The sequence below is a fragment of the Manis javanica genome, chromosome 2, assembly GCF_040802235.1.
Source record: "Manis javanica isolate MJ-LG chromosome 2, MJ_LKY, whole genome shotgun sequence".
Classification (NCBI taxonomy): Eukaryota; Metazoa; Chordata; class Mammalia; order Pholidota; family Manidae; genus Manis; species Manis javanica.
The window spans coordinates 42,289,085-42,307,680 of NC_133157.1; the positions used below are offsets into that span (position 1 = coordinate 42,289,085).

An 18,596-nucleotide genomic window follows, 5' to 3' on the forward strand; every position below is an offset into this window, starting at 1 on the left:
CTAGTTAGAAATATTCCTTGAAAATAACACAGGTGTTAAAAGAAAATACGTTTATTCAATATGATATATAAATCTAATATTTCCACCTTTACAGTGCTATACAGCCAAAGGCTTGGAACTTACCCGAGTGACAGTGGTGGACCCCAGCCTCCGGGTAGTCTATGATACATTTGTGAAACCAGAAGAAGAAGTCATTGACTATAACACTAGGTATGCATTACATAAAAGGGTTGCTTTTGAGAGTGTAGAACATCCAGCATGTAGTTTCTATGAGTTTTAGCCTATGTACTTTTATTGGACTCAACTTCAGAGCATGACTTTGCACTATTGTCCTTTAATTCATCCATTTGTTCAAAAACATTCTTATTTTATTGAGTACCTTGTTAATAATTATGCAGACACTGTGTTGGGCCCTGAGTTACAACACTAAATAAGAGAAAATACATAATTTGATATGGCATACAGAATAGTGGTTTAGTGCAGATTCTGTTTTATTGATTATAATTAAAGTGTGACATGTTTTTGATCCAAACTTACTGCTCACTTAAGATGGTACAATACAGATGTGCCTTTAATTTTTAAAGACCTCATGTGAAACATCAGTGATGTAACTGATCAATTAAACTGAATTTCCTACAAATATATAAGCCATATGACATAACATATTAATATATTTATTTAAATATAAATAGGTACTGATCTTATTCTATAGTGAAAATTTAGAAGTGTTTATTACCAGTATAATTGCATCTATTCAATTTTCTTTAATAAATTCACCAATAATACTTAAAATATGACTTTACATATAGATATGAGTTGTATGTATACACAGATATACTGTATAGTGTGTAAAGTGTATATAACATACTGTATATACAGTGTATATGTTAAATATATATAAATAAAAATATTAAATTATATAAAGCTATATTATAAATCTAGGTAAGTTAAAAAGTTTTGATGATAACTAAGAATATAGATAATTCTAACAGCATTTTTTAATCTAAATTCTCTCACAGTTCATAAAAATGCTTATATGCATAAAAAGTTGCTGTTATTCAGAAAATGCAGTTTATATACTGGTCTCTCCTCTGACCTCATTGTAGTTTTTTTTCCTTATTCATTTGGCCATATCTTAATAACTCCATGTATTTTACTTTTTTTTTCAGCTTTATTGAGGTTAATGACAAAATTATGATATATTTAAAGTTACTGTACTGTTACTGCTTTCTATACTTCTGTGGGTTTAATGAAATCTTCCCTAACCCCTTTTTGAAACAAGTCAAGATATGTTTGGGTAATTATTGATACTCATGGTGACAAAATGATAACTGAAGAGCTTTACATTTGCATTACAAATAAAAGAACCTTTGAAGCTTAGAAGAAACTTCAAATGCATTCAGTACATTGCATTCTTTAAAAAATGCTTTAAAATGAACCCAAGTACTCCTTACATGATAATTTTGTTTTAATCCAAATATTTAATTAACCAGGTATCACATTTCCTAACTAAGCTGAATAATGGAGATAGGTATCTTTTTTAAAATTTAAGTGTAATTGACATACAGTGTCATGATTCAACATTTATGTACATTGAGAAATGATCACCACTATAATTCTAGTTGCTATCTGTGACCATACAGAGTTAGAAAAAAAGTTTTTCTTGTGATAAGAACTTAAAAGATTTACTTAGCAACTTTCAAATTTGCAATACAATATTATTGACTGTAGTCCCTAGGCCCTTTTGCTCACTTATTTTATAACTGGAAGTTTGTAATTCTTAATGCCTTTTACCCATTTTGCCACCCTCCAATGCCAGTTCTCTCTGGCAACCACCAATCTCATTTCTATATCTATGAGTTTTGCTTATTTCTTTTTGTATTTTTTAGACTCCACATGTAAGTGAATTCATACAATATTGTCTTTATCTTATTTCACTTGACACAGTATCCCCAAGGTACATGTATGTTGTTGCAAATGAAAAGATTTCATCGTTCCTTATGGCTGCCTGATAGTCCGGAGGGGGTGGGGGGGGTGGGGTGTGTGTGTGTGGGGGGGGTGGTCTTCATCCATTGAGGGCTGCATGAACACCAGGGTGTATATATATTTATGTATGTTTTTGGTGGTTCTGTTTTTGAATTTTTGGAAAACCTCCGTACAGTTTTTCTTAGCTGCTACACCAATTTACATTCCCATCAACAGTGCATTAGGGTTCCCTTTTCTCCACATTCTTGCCACCACTTATTTCTTGTCCTTTGGTAATAGCCATTCTTACATGTGTGAGGTGGTATCTCACTGTGGTTTTGATTTGCATTTCCCTGATGATTAGTTCTGTTGAGCATCTTTTCATGTGTCTGTTGGCCATCTGTATCTCTTCTTTGGAAAAATGTCTGTTCAGGTCCCTAGCCCATTTTTAATAGGATTATTTGTTTCTTTGTATGAGTTCTTCATATAACTTGTGTAAGATAAATTCTAGCCGAAATAAGCAGGCAAAGAGAGGCAACAAAGGGCCACATAATTTATTTGAATACCCCCTGGTGAGGTTCTGTGGCCTTCTTGTCACAGGCCAGAGAAGTCACACCCGGTTAGGGAGGTGGGGCGCTTATAAGGGATTAGGAGGGGGAGGAGTGGGCAAGCTAGCCTAGGGGGTGTGGAGAGGTATGATTGGCTAAAGGTGACATAATAGTCAATTAGAAACTTTTTTCTTTCCAAGAGGGAGGAGGCTGACATCCGGGTCTTAGTTGGCACATCAGGATGGAATTCAGGGAGAGCTGTCCCCTTTCCATATACGCACGGACTTTGGGGTCTGGTCTGTTCTCCCCCTATGGCATCTCTCTGTTCTGTTTGCATGTCCTTGTTTTTCCTTTCTCCAGCCTAACACCTTGGATATTAATTATTATTGGATGATTTGCAAATATCTTCTCCCCTTCAGTAGGTTGCCTTTTTACTTTGTTAATAGTTTCCTTCATGAGCAGAAGCTTTTTCATTTGATGTCATCACATTTACTTATTTTTGCTTTTGTTGACATTGCCTTTGGAGTCAAATCCAGAAAAATATCACTAAGACTGATATCAGGGAGCTTTCTACCTTTGTTTTCCTCTAGGAGTTTTATTGTTTCTAGTCTTTCATTCAAGTCTTTAATCCATTTTTAGTTAATTTTTGTATATGGTGTAAGATAGTGGCCCAGTTTGATTCTTTTGCATGTAGCTGTGCAGTTTTCCCATCACCATTTGCTGATGAGACTGCCCTTTCCTCATTGTATATTCTTGGTTCCTTTGTCATAACTGACCATATTTGTTGATTTATTTCTGGGTTGTCCACTCTGTTCCATTGAGCTATATGCCATACTGTTTTGATCACTATAGCTTTGTAATATGGTTTGAAATCAGTGAGTATGATGCTTCAACTTTGTTCTTTCTCAGATAACTTTGACTGTTTGCAGTCTTTTGTGGTTCTATATAAAGTTTATGATTGTTTGTTCTATTTCTGTGAAAAATGCCATTGAAATTTTGATAGGGATTGAATTGAATCTGTCAACTGCTTTGTGTGATATATTTTTGTGTGTGTGTGTGATAATTTTTACAATATTAATTATCCGATGAGCATGGGATATCTTTCCATATATTTGTGTCTTCTTCAGTTTCTTTCATCAATATCTTACAGTTTTCAGTGTACATGTCTTTCACCTCCTTGGTTAAATTTATTCTTAGGTGTTTTTATTTTTGATACAATATAAATGGGACTGTTTTCATAATTTCTCTTTCTGATATGTTGTTAGTATATAATGATTGAGCAGATTATTTTTTAATTAACTTTGTACCCCAAAACTTTACTGAGTTTCTTAGTTCTAACAGTTTTTTTGGGGAATCTTTAGGCTTTTCTATATATGAAAGTATGTTATCTACAAAGAGTTTTATTTCTTCCTTTCCAATTTGGATGCCTTTTCTTTTTCCTGCCTAATTTCTCTGGCTAGAACTTGCAAAACTATGTTGGATAAAAGTGGAGCCAGGTATATTTATGGGAGACAGTAATATTAGCATACAGTTTGAGTTGAAAACACCTTTGCAGTATTTTTATCTCTTGTTTTTCTCCTAAATTTCAGTGAAGCATATGCAGTAGCCAGGTTTCTGAACATTTATTTACTAGGTGCTTCATGAATGCCATTTGTCATGTTCTACATGTATTTTTACTGGGTCTTCATAAGTCATTAAGATTGGTAATTAACCCTACTTTACAGATGAGAAGACTGAGACCAAAAGATTAAGTAACTTACTAAAAATCAAGTAGAGTAAATAAATGGTAGGGTCAGAGCATGGTTCAAACTGAGGTTGTCTAGACTATGCCTAGGACTGCATATCCTCTTCCATGCTACCCACAATTTAATCTTTAGGCTTACTTCATTGGGAGATGGGCTGTTTAACTAAATTGTAATTGATAAAACTCAGATTATACAGAGATGAGGGTAAACAGGAACTGTACAAACTTGTAATAAGTTTGTCTTTCCCCACCCCCAGTCTTACATTATTGATCCAAATTATAAATTTTACTAGGTCACCAATATAACCTAGTAAAAAGGGGTAGTTGACAGTAATATAAGTAAGATCTCTGTTCAGTAAGGGTTTATCATATTGGGTCAGTAATGTGTTCTAATGATAACTGGACATTTTATCTGTTATCCACTGAGTTACATTCTTAATTACATGTATTATGTGTGTCATTGGGGCAGGTTTTCTGGTGTGGTTGAAGATGATTTGAAGAACACTAAAACATCAATCCATGATGTGCAAGCCATCTTGTTGAACCTGTTCAGTGCTGACACTGTACTGATTGGGCATAGCTTTGAATATAGTCTGTATGCTCTTAAGGTAAAGAATTATGGGGTCATATTTGTATAAAACCATGTTTTAGGATGGTAGTCATTAGTGTTGTGTTATTTGATTTGCCCAATTAACTAAGAAGAAAAGAATTACTGTCTGTGTTGATTGAGTACAACTAGCACAAATCAGAAGCAGGGTAAGGTAGCTCAGCTCAAGTCATTGGCAAATCAGATGGGAAAGAAGTCCATTATTAATTATGATAAAACCAAAATCATTGTTTTGACATTTTGACATTGTCTTAAATCATTGTCTCTAATATTCAAATGTGTAAGAGTAAGTTAATCAGGTCATTTTATAGTTGATATACCTTTTCATATGATGTCAGGTAGGCTTTATAGGTAGGCTCAAAATCAAATGTCATGTTAGTTTTTCTTGGTATGATTAAACTTGAAAGGCTCCCCTTTAATATACTCTAAGTTAAAATTGCCTGTTCTTTGCCCATTCACTTCTGTATTTCTGTGGCTGCTTCACAGTACAAGAGCATTATTGAATAATTACAACAGAGAATGTGTGTCCTGCCAGCCTGAAATATTTACAGTTTGGCACTTGCAGAGTTTGATGGCCACCTCTGTTCTAGAGCAGTGCTATCTAATAAAACTTTATATTCTATATTTTCACAATCAGATATGGTATATACTAGCCACATGTGACTGTTGAGCACTTAGCATGTGTCTAACGTGACTGAGAAAGTAATTTTTCAATTTGTTTAAATTTAAATAGCCATGTGTGGCTGGTGGCTACCACATTGCACAGCACAGCTCTAGAACTTAGGGGACTTTTACTGAGTACTTACTTTTGTCACCTCTGGTACTTCTTTTTATGCAGAGAAAGTCTAGTTCTTTTGTGTAAGACTGTAAGTAAGGCCATTTAATTTTCATAAGTGAATGTCAGCCCTTTTCTCTGTAAAGCTAGAATTCAAAGTATAGATACTTCTTGGAAACAGTAGTGTTGTCTGTGCATGTGGCAGACAAGGTGGAATGTTCTTCCACCCAGAGCCTACCACACTGCAGAAACAAGAGTTGGGGACCTGTTTTCTGTAAGCAAGCTCTTCACAGGGATGTCCTTCTGTCTCCCCAGAGACATCACCTCTCAAACTGAACTGTTCACCATGACTTTCTGTCTCAATTTTCAATAACTGTTCTATTCCACCTGTCTCCCAGACCAGAACATTTCACAACAATTGTATTTCTTCATTCCTTGTAATCAGTCTATTTCTTCCATCCAGATAACTCATGGATTTTTCCATTTTTCTCTGTTTCTACCATCTCCTTCTTTTATTTACTTGATACCCTGCAGCCAGGAATCAGTGCATAGGTGGTGGCTGACACGTTAAATGAGAATTTAAAGTGCTTATGGCCATAGTGCTAAATGTTAAATTTCTAACTCATTTCTTAGTCTTTAAATGACTCTTGTCCTGAAGTTAATCTTTGTCTATGTTCCTTTCAAAATATAGTTCTCCTAATGAGGACTCCAAACTGGCACCTGTCTTTCTAGATTTTGATCCCTCTTCCCCAGATCTGTCCTATCATACTTTATGCTTTTTCAAACTCGAGTACAATTTATTCACCTTCTTCCATGAACAAGCACAGGAAATTTGGACCTAGATGGGCGTGAGCCCTTGTCCATGCTCCCTCACTAGAGACAGACCAGTAAGCCGCTGAAATTCGATAGGACACGCAGTAAACTGAGGTGTGTGCCTCCTCAACCCGGCACCAGCTGAGCCACAGTGTCTGAGGAGCCTGGTTCTCATTTTCCCCACGTCAGTTAGAACCTCTCTGCGCTCATGCTGCCCCCTGCTCTCCCATTAAGAAACTGGGTTCGGAAGTTAGTAGAGTACAAGGAAATGATATCTAAGCAGTGTAACTCAGTTTAGGCAACTTTCTTAACATCTTGAAGCCTCAGTTTCCTTGTCTATAAATAGGAACAATAAAATACCTACCTCATTAGGTTACTTTGCAAGTTGTAGTGAAATAATCCTTGTAAAATGCTGAGTAACTGACATATAACTTCCATGTTACTTGCTGTGGTAGCATAGTTATTGTTGCTGCTCTCAGTTTCCTCGCTCTTTGGGAAGAATTTCTGAGGGATTTTTCTCTTTCATTTGACAGTTAATTCATACTTCAGTTGTGGACACAACAGTTCTGTTTCCTCATCGCCTAGGCTTGCCCCATAAAAGATCCCTAAAGAGTCTAGTGGCTGATTACCTGCAGAGAATCATTCAGGATGATGGTAAGAGCCCGTTTGCTTGTGATTGGCATCAGGATCCTAAGTCTGACTTGACTAGACAAACCATGAGGTCCATGGTAAAGGCCTGCTGTCCGAAATGTGTATGTGTATGGTAGGTTCTTCTCTGTGGGGTGTCTCCTAGGGTGGAGAACCCTAAAGCATCTGCTTCTGGAAAAAGTATTGCATGCCCTGAGCCTGAGATAGCCCTGGATGCTCCACAGGAACAGCAGTTACACTGAAAATGGAGCTGGGTAATTCTACATCAAGTTATTTGGCTTTTGAATTTATGCATAAAACTTTTGTTGTGTGGAGATGTGATCCCATTCTAAATTTTGCTATGTACCTCTTTTCCTATGTGCTTTTCATTGAACCAAGTGAGATTCTAAAATTGAGGCCAAGCTATCTCACCCAGGGTAAATTGTGTGTGTGTTGTGTTGTGTTAGAACTATTGCTCAAATTCAGTAGATTCATTATGCATGCCCTTCCTTTATGCCAGATTAGTATATTTTGCTGTCAGAACTTTTTAAAATGAAATATACCCAACATTAAACAAGTTAATCAAGCTCTACAAGTCTAGCCACCAGCTGTCCCTTAGTGGCATTGCCGTGTGCACCACCGCCCAGTGTCTGCTTCAAAAGGAGGTCAGTCTGCACACCCAGATAGGCCCTTCTGTGCACAAGACGGAAAAGTTGATTTTGACTATTTTAAAATTTGTTGTAATGCTATGTTTCTAAAAATACTTGATATGGGATGCTCATCTGTTCATGTCATAATTGTACAAAATGCAGATTTTACCCTATGATCTTTATTCTTGCATTCTGTGTGCATTAGACACTAATACTGTCTTGCAGAGGGTTTTTAATTTACATGATCTGCATTGTTAAAAATATTCTTAAAGGATTCCCATAAAATTCTGTTATAAAATTTGTCATGTGTTCTGTTGAAAATAATCTTGAACTACGGACCTAAGAGACAAAAATAGCCTTTGTTTTCTTAGAATAACACAAATAAATGAAAAATATCATACCATTTAGAAAGCATTGACTGTATCATTTTTTCTCAATCTGAGACATTTATTACTCTCAGCAGAACTGTAGGCTGTATATTTTGGATAAACATATATTAATAGAAGTATCTGTTCTGGATAAAAGTACACCTCTCTAAACAAACAAATGTCCTCTAAAGTCATCCATTTGTTTTAGAGAAGTATACTTTTTCTAGCCTTCCATGTTTCTGGTTTCTTGCCAGATCCCTGTCCTTTGGTTACACCTGCCACGTCGTTGTCACATCTGCCTGGAGGTACACATGCTGTCCAGGCACAGCAAGGTAGTAGTGACAGGGTGCCCAAGGACAGGCTACATAGAAAAGGATATGTGTGTGAATCTGGATTTATGTAAAACATTTATAAAGCAACCAATAGGGGTTGTTTTAGGTGTTAAATAACCATATTTGATAAGTGGCCAGTGTTAATTTTGTTGTGAACATAAATTTAAGGCTCCATTTTAAGCGCATCCATGTGTGACCTCCAAGATATAGTCATTGTATGTCTTAATGCATTATTTTTCTGTACTATTTGGAGGTCACAGTTCAAGTGAAAACGCAGCTGCTTGCATGGAACTGGTTCTCTGGAAGGTGAAAGAAGACCTGAAGGGGAGGAAGTAGCCCCTCTGCCCGAGAATCACCTTCCGGCTCCACACTGGCCCCCTGGCTGCTCCGGGCCACCGCTGCTGGCAGCAGAGTTCAGTCTGTAATCGTGTGAGATTTCTCGACACTTTCAAAGAGAAGAGGAGGAGGAAGTGCTGCTAAGGTTTATTTACTACATTTTAAAGGTTAAATTTCCATGGTAATTTCTAAAGTTGTGACTGGGAGTTGAGGAGCAATTATGTTGAATTTTCAACTTATCTTAGTAGGAAGTGTGTGATTAACAGGAAGATGGTTTAAAGAGTAAAGTGATGGGTCCATGACTTTCATAAAGGTCATTTCTCAGGTTCCCTACATTTTTTCTCTCTAAATACCTAAAACCATCATACTAATTGGAGTTAAAAACATTTTTACCTAACAAAATTGTAACAGTTTTCTTTAGTTTACTTATGTATAGATAGAAGTAGAGATTTTCCTTACAAAATATGTGGAAGTAAATGTTAACTTCTCAGTGTATTCTGTTAACATAAAGGTTTGGTCATTTGGCTACTGTGTAATGTGTTTTTATGCTAACAGGCATACTGTTACTTGACTTTAAATCATACTTACTGTTTTGTTTTGTTTTTTTTAAGGCAGTGTCCTATTGTTGGGGGGCGGTTGTTTATTTTCCTCCATTCTTGTCCCCGCCGCAACAAGGAATTGAAGGGTCAGAGACACAGTAGTGAGGCAGAGTAAGAGTTTTATTTAAAGTTACGGAGTTAAAGAGAAAGTGTGGGTGTCCTCAGAGAGGAGAAATGCCCTGAAAGGTTGAGAGAAAGTGTGGGCAACCTTAGAGAGAGGTGTGCTGAAAGATCGGGGGTACCCCCATTTAAGGATTTTTCAGGAATTTGACAAAGGCCTAGAGGTGTGGAATAGTCAAGTGGTCTCAAGATGTTTATCTTTGATGAGAGACATTACATCTCTTTGCTTCTGTTATCAGTCCTCCAGGTAATTCTGCAAAATTAACTTAACCCAAGAAATTTACTGATCTGGTTCCACCCGAGGATAGCAGCTTCCCTCTGGGAACCTATCAGTCAAGACCTCCTGCCCTGCCTGCAAGGTGGGCTGACTTATGTTTGCTGAAGAATATGTGAAGAGTCTTACTTCTTAATTTCCTGGGTTTTAAAATGCAATCTTAGCTTTAAGATGGAATCTTTCCTGTTTTTACTGTGATGTTTATATCTGGGCTTGTTTGGAAAATTAATCATGATGCTTGTCTCCTGCCCAGGTTGCAAATTACTTGATTAGGTTCTGGAGGAGGTAAAAACAGCATATAGATTAAGTTAAAGAATAAGCTGGGCCTTTTAGCAGGCTAAAGTAAATCTTACAATGACATGATCTAATTGACACTTTGAAGACATGGGCTGTGCTCACTTTTCTTTATCTGGGAAATATTTGAACATTTCAAGTCACTCCTGGCCTTTGGAGCTTCAACTGGTTAACTCTTTGAGTCCCTTTTAGTGGCTTTACTGGCCTTATTCTCTCTCCACCCTGCCTAGCACCATGGAGCTTCTAAATTCTAATCTGTGTTCCCAAAGCTGAATTGTCTAATTCCTTTGATAGGTTTGTTTGTTAATTGCTTTTGATAATGCAGAAACTGGCCTGTGGAAATTAGAATACTTCATTCAATTTGACTACTTATTTTTGAGTAGGTATGAGTCATATGCTGTTAGCATGCTATGAAACTACAAAGCTGTTTTGCCAATGGCACAGGTGAGTCACAGTAATCAACAGTGTAGCCTCTGTCCCCGAGGTAAATTAGTTGCCTTTTAAGAGCTGATTGCAACAATATGCTCTCAGTACATCTATCACTGGATACCTTTTTCTTGCTACCACAACGACTACTTAGCCATTTCTCTTGTCCTGTAATTGACAGGAGATAATTCATAGTGATGTAAATTGAAATTATTTTAAATAACTATTATAGGAAAAAACCTGTTATTATGCATTCCAAAGTCATATGCAACTTTGAAGACAGTATTTGCATTTTCAGATGATCCTTTTTCAGTTCTGTGTACGTGCAAACCAGGAGTTATCAGGAGTAGCTCCGCAACATTTGTTTAAAAAGCAAAAGAAACTAGAATATATATTTAGGCCTAGTTTCAGTGGTTTTTCATTTGAGTTTCCGTTTAGTTGATGATAGGTGAATCGTATGCTTTCAGCTTTGCTCTTGACCTTAGCTTGAATATGCTGTTCTAAATAGCATATGGGATACATTTATTTTCTTGGTCATTGTTTCTGAATACATAAGGTTGATGAGGTAACAGGAATATGGAACTTTATGCAGTATGTTGAAATATTTAACATTGTAACACAATTAAAAATTATTCCAATCCTAAGCCCTCAGTTCACATGGGACCACATCTAGAAGATGTTTCCAGTCATGCGATCTTGAGATACCATGCCTGGTGGAGTAACCCACACAGCGCTCTACCTGCATATCACTAGTAAGTTAGAGGAGGCAGAGTAAGATATTAAAGTATAGCAAAAACATGTGATAACACCAATGAGACATTCCTGGATGAAAAGTAGGTAGGCAGGACATTTATTCACTTACTATATGAGCTCAGTACAACATGAGCCTACAGCATAAATGGTAAAAACACAACATATCAAAACTAAAACTTTTTACAATGTGCAATACATAGAGGGATGTTAATTTGGTACAATAAATGCCACATGACTCCCAGATATAACTCCAGGCTTCCCATTTCTTAAAATACACAAATCAACATTACAGGAAAAACTAAAAGAAAGTCACATTAATTTATCTATTAAACTTACTCATTCTTCTTGAAAGATGTTTAGGCTTCTAAAGAATGAGGTTTAAGTCTGTTTTTAGGTGTTTTAGCTTTCTGGATGATTCACTTGTGAGCTTTGGAAACACATGACAAAGTTGCCAAACAACTAAATGACACTGAATGGCTTCTGCAGGTAAAAGAGAAAATCAGAGACCAAAACGTCCACATGATAGAAGAGAGTCATCTGTCTCCTCAGTGTGAACCTTTGTTCTGACAGAACTCATGCATTTCCCCTACTTTTCTCACCGGAGCTACAACAGTCAACAATATTTTACTTCTATACAGGTACAGGAAAACATTTCATAGCACTCACTATAAAGGTAAATATCAAAAATAGGACAATAATGAGTTACACATTATGTAATTGTACTCTCATACCTCCCCATAAAATCCACATTTTTAGAAAAATATATTATTGCATATGAAACCACAAACAGGCATTCTGACTCCCGCCCGCACATTCTTACTCAAAACAGTATATACAGTCCCAGTACAGTCAGAGTGTACTACAGATTCACACACAGGGGTTTTTGAGCTGAAAGTCCAGACGTACAGCAATATACATACATTTCTATATTCTCTGTCACCTCTCTGGGCAGAAGCTGGCCTGGCACCAAGGGTGTTCTGTCAATGAAGGGGAAACAATACACACATGGTGCGCAGTCCTAGGCCGCTTCTTCAGCAGAGCAGTCAATTCCAGCATAGGTGAACTTCTCATAAAGCGTGGTGTTCACATAGGTCTAGAAGAGTGAGAGGGGTTCAGAGACACACAGTTACAGCACTACCCTGCTCATCTTAGCTTGTTTCAGTTCCAGAACTTGGGGAACAGTTCTGTGTCCTGAACCCCTCTGTTGTGTTTGTTGCCTTCCTTCCTGAAATGCATCCCTTGATTTCTGCAAGTGAGATTTCACCGGCTCCCCTTCCCTGGCCTCCAGGCTTCTCACTGCTTCTGCCAGAAATGCCCCATTCTCTCAGGTCCCTTCCTTGGTCTGCTTCTCGTCCCCATGCCTCCCTCTATGTGCTCTCACCCCCAGCTCTGGTTTAACTACTACTAGGGTTTTGATGATTTTCAAAATCTGTTTCCTTAACCTAGATTTGTCCTTTGAACTTAGATCCATATAGCCAACTACCTTCTGGAAATGTTTATAGAATTCCTGGCCTTCCCATGTAAGCCTGGTTGTCTGCTTTCACCTCTCTGTCTCTTTCATCCATAAACTTAAAAGGATGACTGATAGAATTAGCCATTTTGAGCTAGAAGCGATGTCATGTGATATTCTACTATGTGTGACTAAATCTCATATAGAAATCTTATTTCCTCCAAAATTGTAACTTCCTCAAAGTTAGGGCCACATCCTTTACATCCCTGTGATACCGAGGGCCATGCAGAAAAACCTGCTAGATTGTATCCACTACTTGTGCTAACCACACTGGACACATGAGGAATTGTCGGGTAAAAGCCCTGCTTTGAGCTCCCTACTCACCTTTCGTTCTTCCAACATCCTGTTTAAGGACACCAATATCTGGGTAAATGAGGGCCTCTCGTAAGGCTTCTCCCGCCAGCACTGTCTCATGAGGTCGTACCTTTGAAAACAGAGTTAAAGGGTTAATTACAGCTCTGCTTCAGTCCTGGGCATGGCCAGGTGTAGGATGTGGAAGAAAGAATTGTAGCTGTTCAACACAAGGTCAGTACATAGGAAGTCTCACCTAGGCCACCCCTCTCCCTAAGTCCCCTTTTAGTAGGTCCAGTGCCTGCCCTGGGTGCATTCCTGCAGGAACTTGGTCTCATCTATTCTGATCGTCTGGGAAGGACTGTATGTGTTTAGGGCAGCAGAATCCGAGTGTCACATATTGAAAGCACTCCTCTTCACTCTTAGATGTGGTTCAGTTTGGACAAATTATTTGCTCAGTCTAGACTCTTGTCCTCTTCAAATCATGCTAGTTAGGTAGCTACTACCTCTGCTAGTTTCAGGAATGGTGGTGTCACTAATAATCATTCTTCCCCATGGAATAATTCTTACTCCTGGAAAAAAAAAGTCCTCACAGAAGCAAGATTCTATAAAGAAAAATCCATTTTCCTAATGTAACAGCTCTGAAATCTCTAGCCCCACAGTCAGTCAGTCTCAAGGTTTCAAACATTTACATATGAATGATTTCATGAATTTGTTTTCAAATTCAGGCCTTCAGATCCTGCTTTTGTTCTCTTTATTTCAACCTTTCCAAGAATCATTATCTTAAATTCCTCCTGGATTTCTATGCCTGGAAAGCCCTTAACCCTGCCCATTGCCTAACAGTCTTAGTTTAAAGACAACCCCTGTTCCCTACCCCTCCTATTTTTTTTTGCTGTTTGGGATCTCAGGGTGTGTGTGTATACATCCAGGTATACATATATGTGCATGTATCAGGTAACCCTTTGGTAGTCAGTCTGTCCCAGAAATAGGCAGTGGAAAAGTTAAATAAAAAGAGGCCACGGTGAGGCTTGACTTACACCTCGTCATCACAGTTTAGGGGCTTTTCCAGTCTGTAGCCCTGGGGCAGCTTCTCGTAGAGTTCTGCACATGTCATCCCGCAGTAGGGGGTGCCACCTGGAAGACAGGAACACTGTCACCACAAGCTCCCTCTGGGGTGGAAGGCCATGGCTCCTGCCCCAGGGCTCTAAAGCCAAACACTGGGAGGAAGACATGCCCTGTCCCAGAGTGTGAGTGCCTGGTGCCGTCTTCCTCTGAGCAAACCTGCTGCACGTCAAAATGCACTCAGGCTGCAGGCTGCCCTGGGTGCCTTCCCTACGGCGCCCTTTCTCTTCCCCAAATCTGGGACACACGCCCAATCTCATCTCCATCTCAGTGAGCTGTATCTTTTTTCCTAACTGGAAGTCTGTGGTTTATGTTAAACAATTCCTATTTTATCTGAAATAGTTACTGTCTAACATTAGTTGTAAAAGCAATACATGTTTATTGTAGAGATCTTAGAAAATACAACAAAGCACAAATGAAAAAACAGCCACAATAACTTTTATCACCCTTCTATGTAGTCTTTCCAGTTTTAATTTGTAGAACTTGGATAATAGCATTATGTGAAATTTATCTGGTTTTGGGCAATGCACATTTTCACATGCTATTAAATGGCCTTCAAAATAACTTTCCATGGCTGCATCTTAAACTTGTACAGCTCTGTATGGTATTATTGCACAAGCAGAGACAACCTATAATGAAGCTCATGGCCACCATGTCATTAGTATTGAATATAAAATTAGATAAAGGGCTTCCAAAAGAAACATCAGAATAAACACCCTTATGCATGGGAACACATAAGGTTCTATTTCTAAGTCACAGCTGGTGGCACCACATACAAAGGTACCCACGGTTGTACACAGTGAGGGAGCACAGGAGGGGCTGCCTCACGTTGCCTGGCATCTCCGGTGGTAGGGAAACATGGATACTCACCTAAGCTAACGATCTCCCAAAGTAACACTCCATAGGACCATCTGCAGAAGGGGCGATAGGGAAACCAACCATCAGCAAACAAGTTGACCAGTCAAATCTGCCCCCAAAAGCCAGGGTGACTGGCCTCTTGTCAGAAAAGGAAATGTGAAATGTTAAATGTCTGCTCACCAGGATAGGGTCTTGTACCCAGCATGTGTTTACCTCCTCTTAGGCCAACGGAAGGATTATAACAGGGAAATGGGGTTAGCTCTTCCAGAGCCCCCCACTCACTTGAGGTAGAGAATGCAAGGAGGTGCCATGGAAAGCAGCTGTAATTCTAAGCTGGACAGATAGGGGTTAAATCCCATCTCTGCTGCCTGATACTTGTGTGACCAAGGACAAGTTACTGAACCCCCTGAGGCCTTAGTGTATTCTTCCGAAAATGGGGACACCCTGAGCTACTCAAAGTGATGCAGAGATGATGTGAGATAACATACAAAAGTCACTGTGCACACTGGGCAGTAATTGCCAGCCCCCTCCCCATCTCCAGGCATACGTAAATGCCCTGGACAAGACGCCTCAGCCCTCTGCGCCTCAGCTTTTCCTCCTAGAAATAGGAGGTATGAGCGAGATGACCTAACCCCTCCATCCACTGCCAACTTGAGACTTGTCACTGCAGGCAGCAAGCAGAGATGGCCCCCCGTTGGGCCACCCCGACTCCCAGCAGTTGCTCGGCTGCCTCTCTGATCTAGGCCCTGTGTGGTGAGGTCTTTGGGGAAGCAGAGCTCCAGGAAGACCAGTGTGTCCCTTGCTCCTCTGGACAGCAAGAATTCATCCCTGCCCCTTAGCAAGCAGAGGAAACTCACAGCCTACCACAGTGATTCTCCACCTAGAAAAGTGTCCATTCTGAGCTTCATTTCATCTGTGAATTTATTTCCTGGGCTGATTGGCTTTTTTCTGCAGAGGGACAATATTTTTGCTATTCTTTGAAATCTCTGTCAAATCTATATTTTTCTGGGGACAAAACCAGCAACAAGAGGATTACTTACACATCACTGTTGGTTGTATACACGCTGTAATTTAGCGACTCGATCGCCATCCAGCGCACTGGGAGTCTTCCCTGAAGAGAACAAAGTGAGAGGCCACTTTAGGCAGGACAGGCACCCTTCACAAGGCTGGCAGCTCATCTGAAGGTGTGGCTCTCTCAAGCCCATAGGGAACCCTATGTGGAATCCCCAGATATAAGGTATGGCAGATCAGGAATTATTTTGTGTTATGTTTTACCCAGAAGTGTGTTTTCAAATTCAAAGACACAAATAGTGTAAGTCTTACCTGTTTGTAAGGGGTTCCCTACTACAGTTTTATATTAAGAGAAGTGTGTGCGTGTGTGAATGTATGTGTGCATTTGGTAGTCATTCATTCATTCACTTTGTGGCATTCAGAGGCACTCAGGTTTGAGAAGGTAACAGGCATAGAAACCAATAACTAAATTTTAATGTGGGAAATGATAAAGTAGTGTGAGAAGGCCAGCTGTGCCTCAGGAGAAGGGGGAAGATTTTCCAGAGGAGGGGACATTTGACCTCAGTTCTTAGAGATGTATAGGTGCAGTGAGGTGGGTGGAGGAGGAAAGAGTATTTTAGGCCAAAGGGAACAGTGCTCATATATGTCAGTAGAGGAGAAAATAACTTGTAGGCAGTGCAGTTTACACTCCGTTTGGAGATAGGAGGGGAGACACTCACTCACCCTGTGGATGCCTGGCCCTAACTCCCTCCAGGTTGTCCCCATTTCTTGGCTTACTGAGTCCAGCCTGGGAAAAATGAGATGTGGACTGCTGGCCTCTGACCTGAAACCTTCTAATTACTGATTTCCTTGTGCACTTCTTTAATTTTTTTCTTTTGTGTCTCTCTGTCCTGACTGCTATCACCTCGGTTCAAGCTGTCATCATCTGTTAGCTGATGACAACCTCTTAACTGATCTCCATGTCTTTAGTTTCAGTCCCTAACTCTGTTCTCCACCACATTCAAAATGCTCACTCTAAATGGCAAATCTCACCATGTGGTTCCTTTCCTTAAAATTCTTTAAGGTCCCTATTGTCCAGTCCAAAACTCTTACCTGGAATTCAAAGCTGTTCAGGAAGACCTTATCCCCACTTCCTCCTCCAACCTTAAACTTTTAACTCTCTTTTCTGTATTACACTCCAACTTTATTGAATTACTTAATCCCTATATGTTCTGTACTTCCTTTTGTTTCTAGGCTTTTTATATACTGCATCCCCCAGGTCATCCAATTCATTCTCACATCTCCAATACCTATTTAACATCTACTGTAAAAACTCAGGAGTTAGCCTCCTCCAGAAAGCCCTCCATGACTAACCACAGGCTTGGTTCATTGTGCTTCCTCTGTGTTCCCTTGGCATCTGTGCTTTCCTCCCTCCGGCACTTACCAATGGTTCCAGTTGTTCATTATGTATCTGTCTGTGAACTCTTTGAAGGCAGAGACTGTGTCTGACTTAAGTTAACTGAAAGCCTAACCCAGCGTGAAATACTGTAGTAATAAATAAATCGGTGATGTTGTATAATAGGGGTGTTAATAAGTGATAATATAACCCTAAATCACTTAATACATTAGTTTGCACACCTCTAGTATTAGAATTCCCTTGGAGGACTTTAAAAAAAAAATCTGATTCAGGAGCTCCACTGAAGAACAACTGAACTAGAATAAGCAGTAGGATTCAGTCTCTGTATTTTTTAAATGATTCTGAGGTACAATAAGAGGTGAAAATCTCTGATTAAACAATAGGCCCAAAAAGTAGCCCCTCTGCCCTCTGGTGGTATCTTGCCACACTGTCCCCTTCTTGCAGGGAGCTTGCTCCTCCACAGTCCCTTCTCTGTGCATCCCTCCCCCTGCCCTTTCCTCCCCAGACCCCATGCTACCTCGGAACACTGCACCCTGTGTTAGGAGGTAGAGTTTAGCCCTGACCAGTGCTTTGCCCCCTAAGTGTTCCCCCTTAGCCCCCAAGACTACAGAAATCCCTGCCCTTCATGAAATGCCAAGCAAGCTAGTGTTGGCCTTGGGGATCTGAGGATAGCCTCCCAATAAACCGTGCAGGTCATGGGGCTAACATTTAGCCGCTCCACATCCATCCAGGGGACAACATCCCCCAAAGGACAAGGTGAAGCAAAGAAAGGGATTCTGTGAAGGAGACAGGAGGCTTCCAGGCGGCCTGGGGCCTGAGTGGCTGTGCAGGGAGAGGTCCTGCTTCCTTAGGACAAGTGCCACCAACCCAGAGAGCTGGCTGCTCTGCTCAGAGTGGGGCAAATTCTGGAAAGCTTAGGGAAAAAGCCGTGCCTGGAAACCAGCCCTCGGGGAGGCACTGATGGCTTCTGAAAGTGCGGGTCATTAGTAAGCATCCAGGGCTGGGCTGCGCGGTGGGCTCTGAGAGCCAAAGGGGCCCCACTTCAAACCCTGATCGTAAAAGGCAGGGGCAAGATCCAGAAGGGCTACGTTCACTGTGATGGTGGTAAGCACATTAAAATGTGTGTTCCTGTGGAAGGCATAAATGACAAGTGTCAAGGTGGTGAACTGTGGGTCAT

At 39.8% G+C, this 18,596-nt stretch overlaps 2 protein-coding genes across 5 annotated transcripts in view; one reads left to right on the top strand and one right to left on the bottom strand.

Annotated features, from left to right (window-relative positions):
- The window catches only part of LOC108399090 (RNA exonuclease 1 homolog), a 45,084-nt gene extending 33,911 nt beyond the window's left edge, over nucleotides 1–11,173 (top strand). Inside the window, exons 12-15 of the mRNA XM_073219818.1 lie at nucleotides 95–210; nucleotides 4,727–4,865; nucleotides 6,986–7,106; nucleotides 8,683–11,173. Of these exons, the coding sequence (XP_073075919.1) occupies nucleotides 95–210; nucleotides 4,727–4,865; nucleotides 6,986–7,106; nucleotides 8,683–8,765 (459 nt within the window). The 3' untranslated portion in view covers nucleotides 8,766–11,173. The remainder of the gene's footprint in view (nucleotides 1–94; nucleotides 211–4,726; nucleotides 4,866–6,985; nucleotides 7,107–8,682) is intronic.
- A 134-nt stretch (nucleotides 11,174–11,307) lies between these two features.
- The window catches only part of TEK (TEK receptor tyrosine kinase), a 99,947-nt gene continuing 92,658 nt past the window's right edge, over nucleotides 11,308–18,596 (bottom strand). For all 4 annotated transcript variants that reach the window (XM_073228413.1, XM_073228411.1, XM_073228412.1 and 1 more), the window contains 5 exons: nucleotides 16,053–16,123; nucleotides 15,025–15,065; nucleotides 14,070–14,166; nucleotides 13,066–13,165; nucleotides 11,308–12,324 (listed from right to left, as the gene is read on the bottom strand). In XM_073228413.1, coding sequence (XP_073084514.1) covers nucleotides 12,250–12,324; nucleotides 13,066–13,165; nucleotides 14,070–14,166; nucleotides 15,025–15,065; nucleotides 16,053–16,123 — 384 coding nt within the window. In that variant the 3' untranslated portion in view covers nucleotides 11,308–12,249. The remainder of the gene's footprint in view (nucleotides 12,325–13,065; nucleotides 13,166–14,069; nucleotides 14,167–15,024; nucleotides 15,066–16,052; nucleotides 16,124–18,596) is intronic.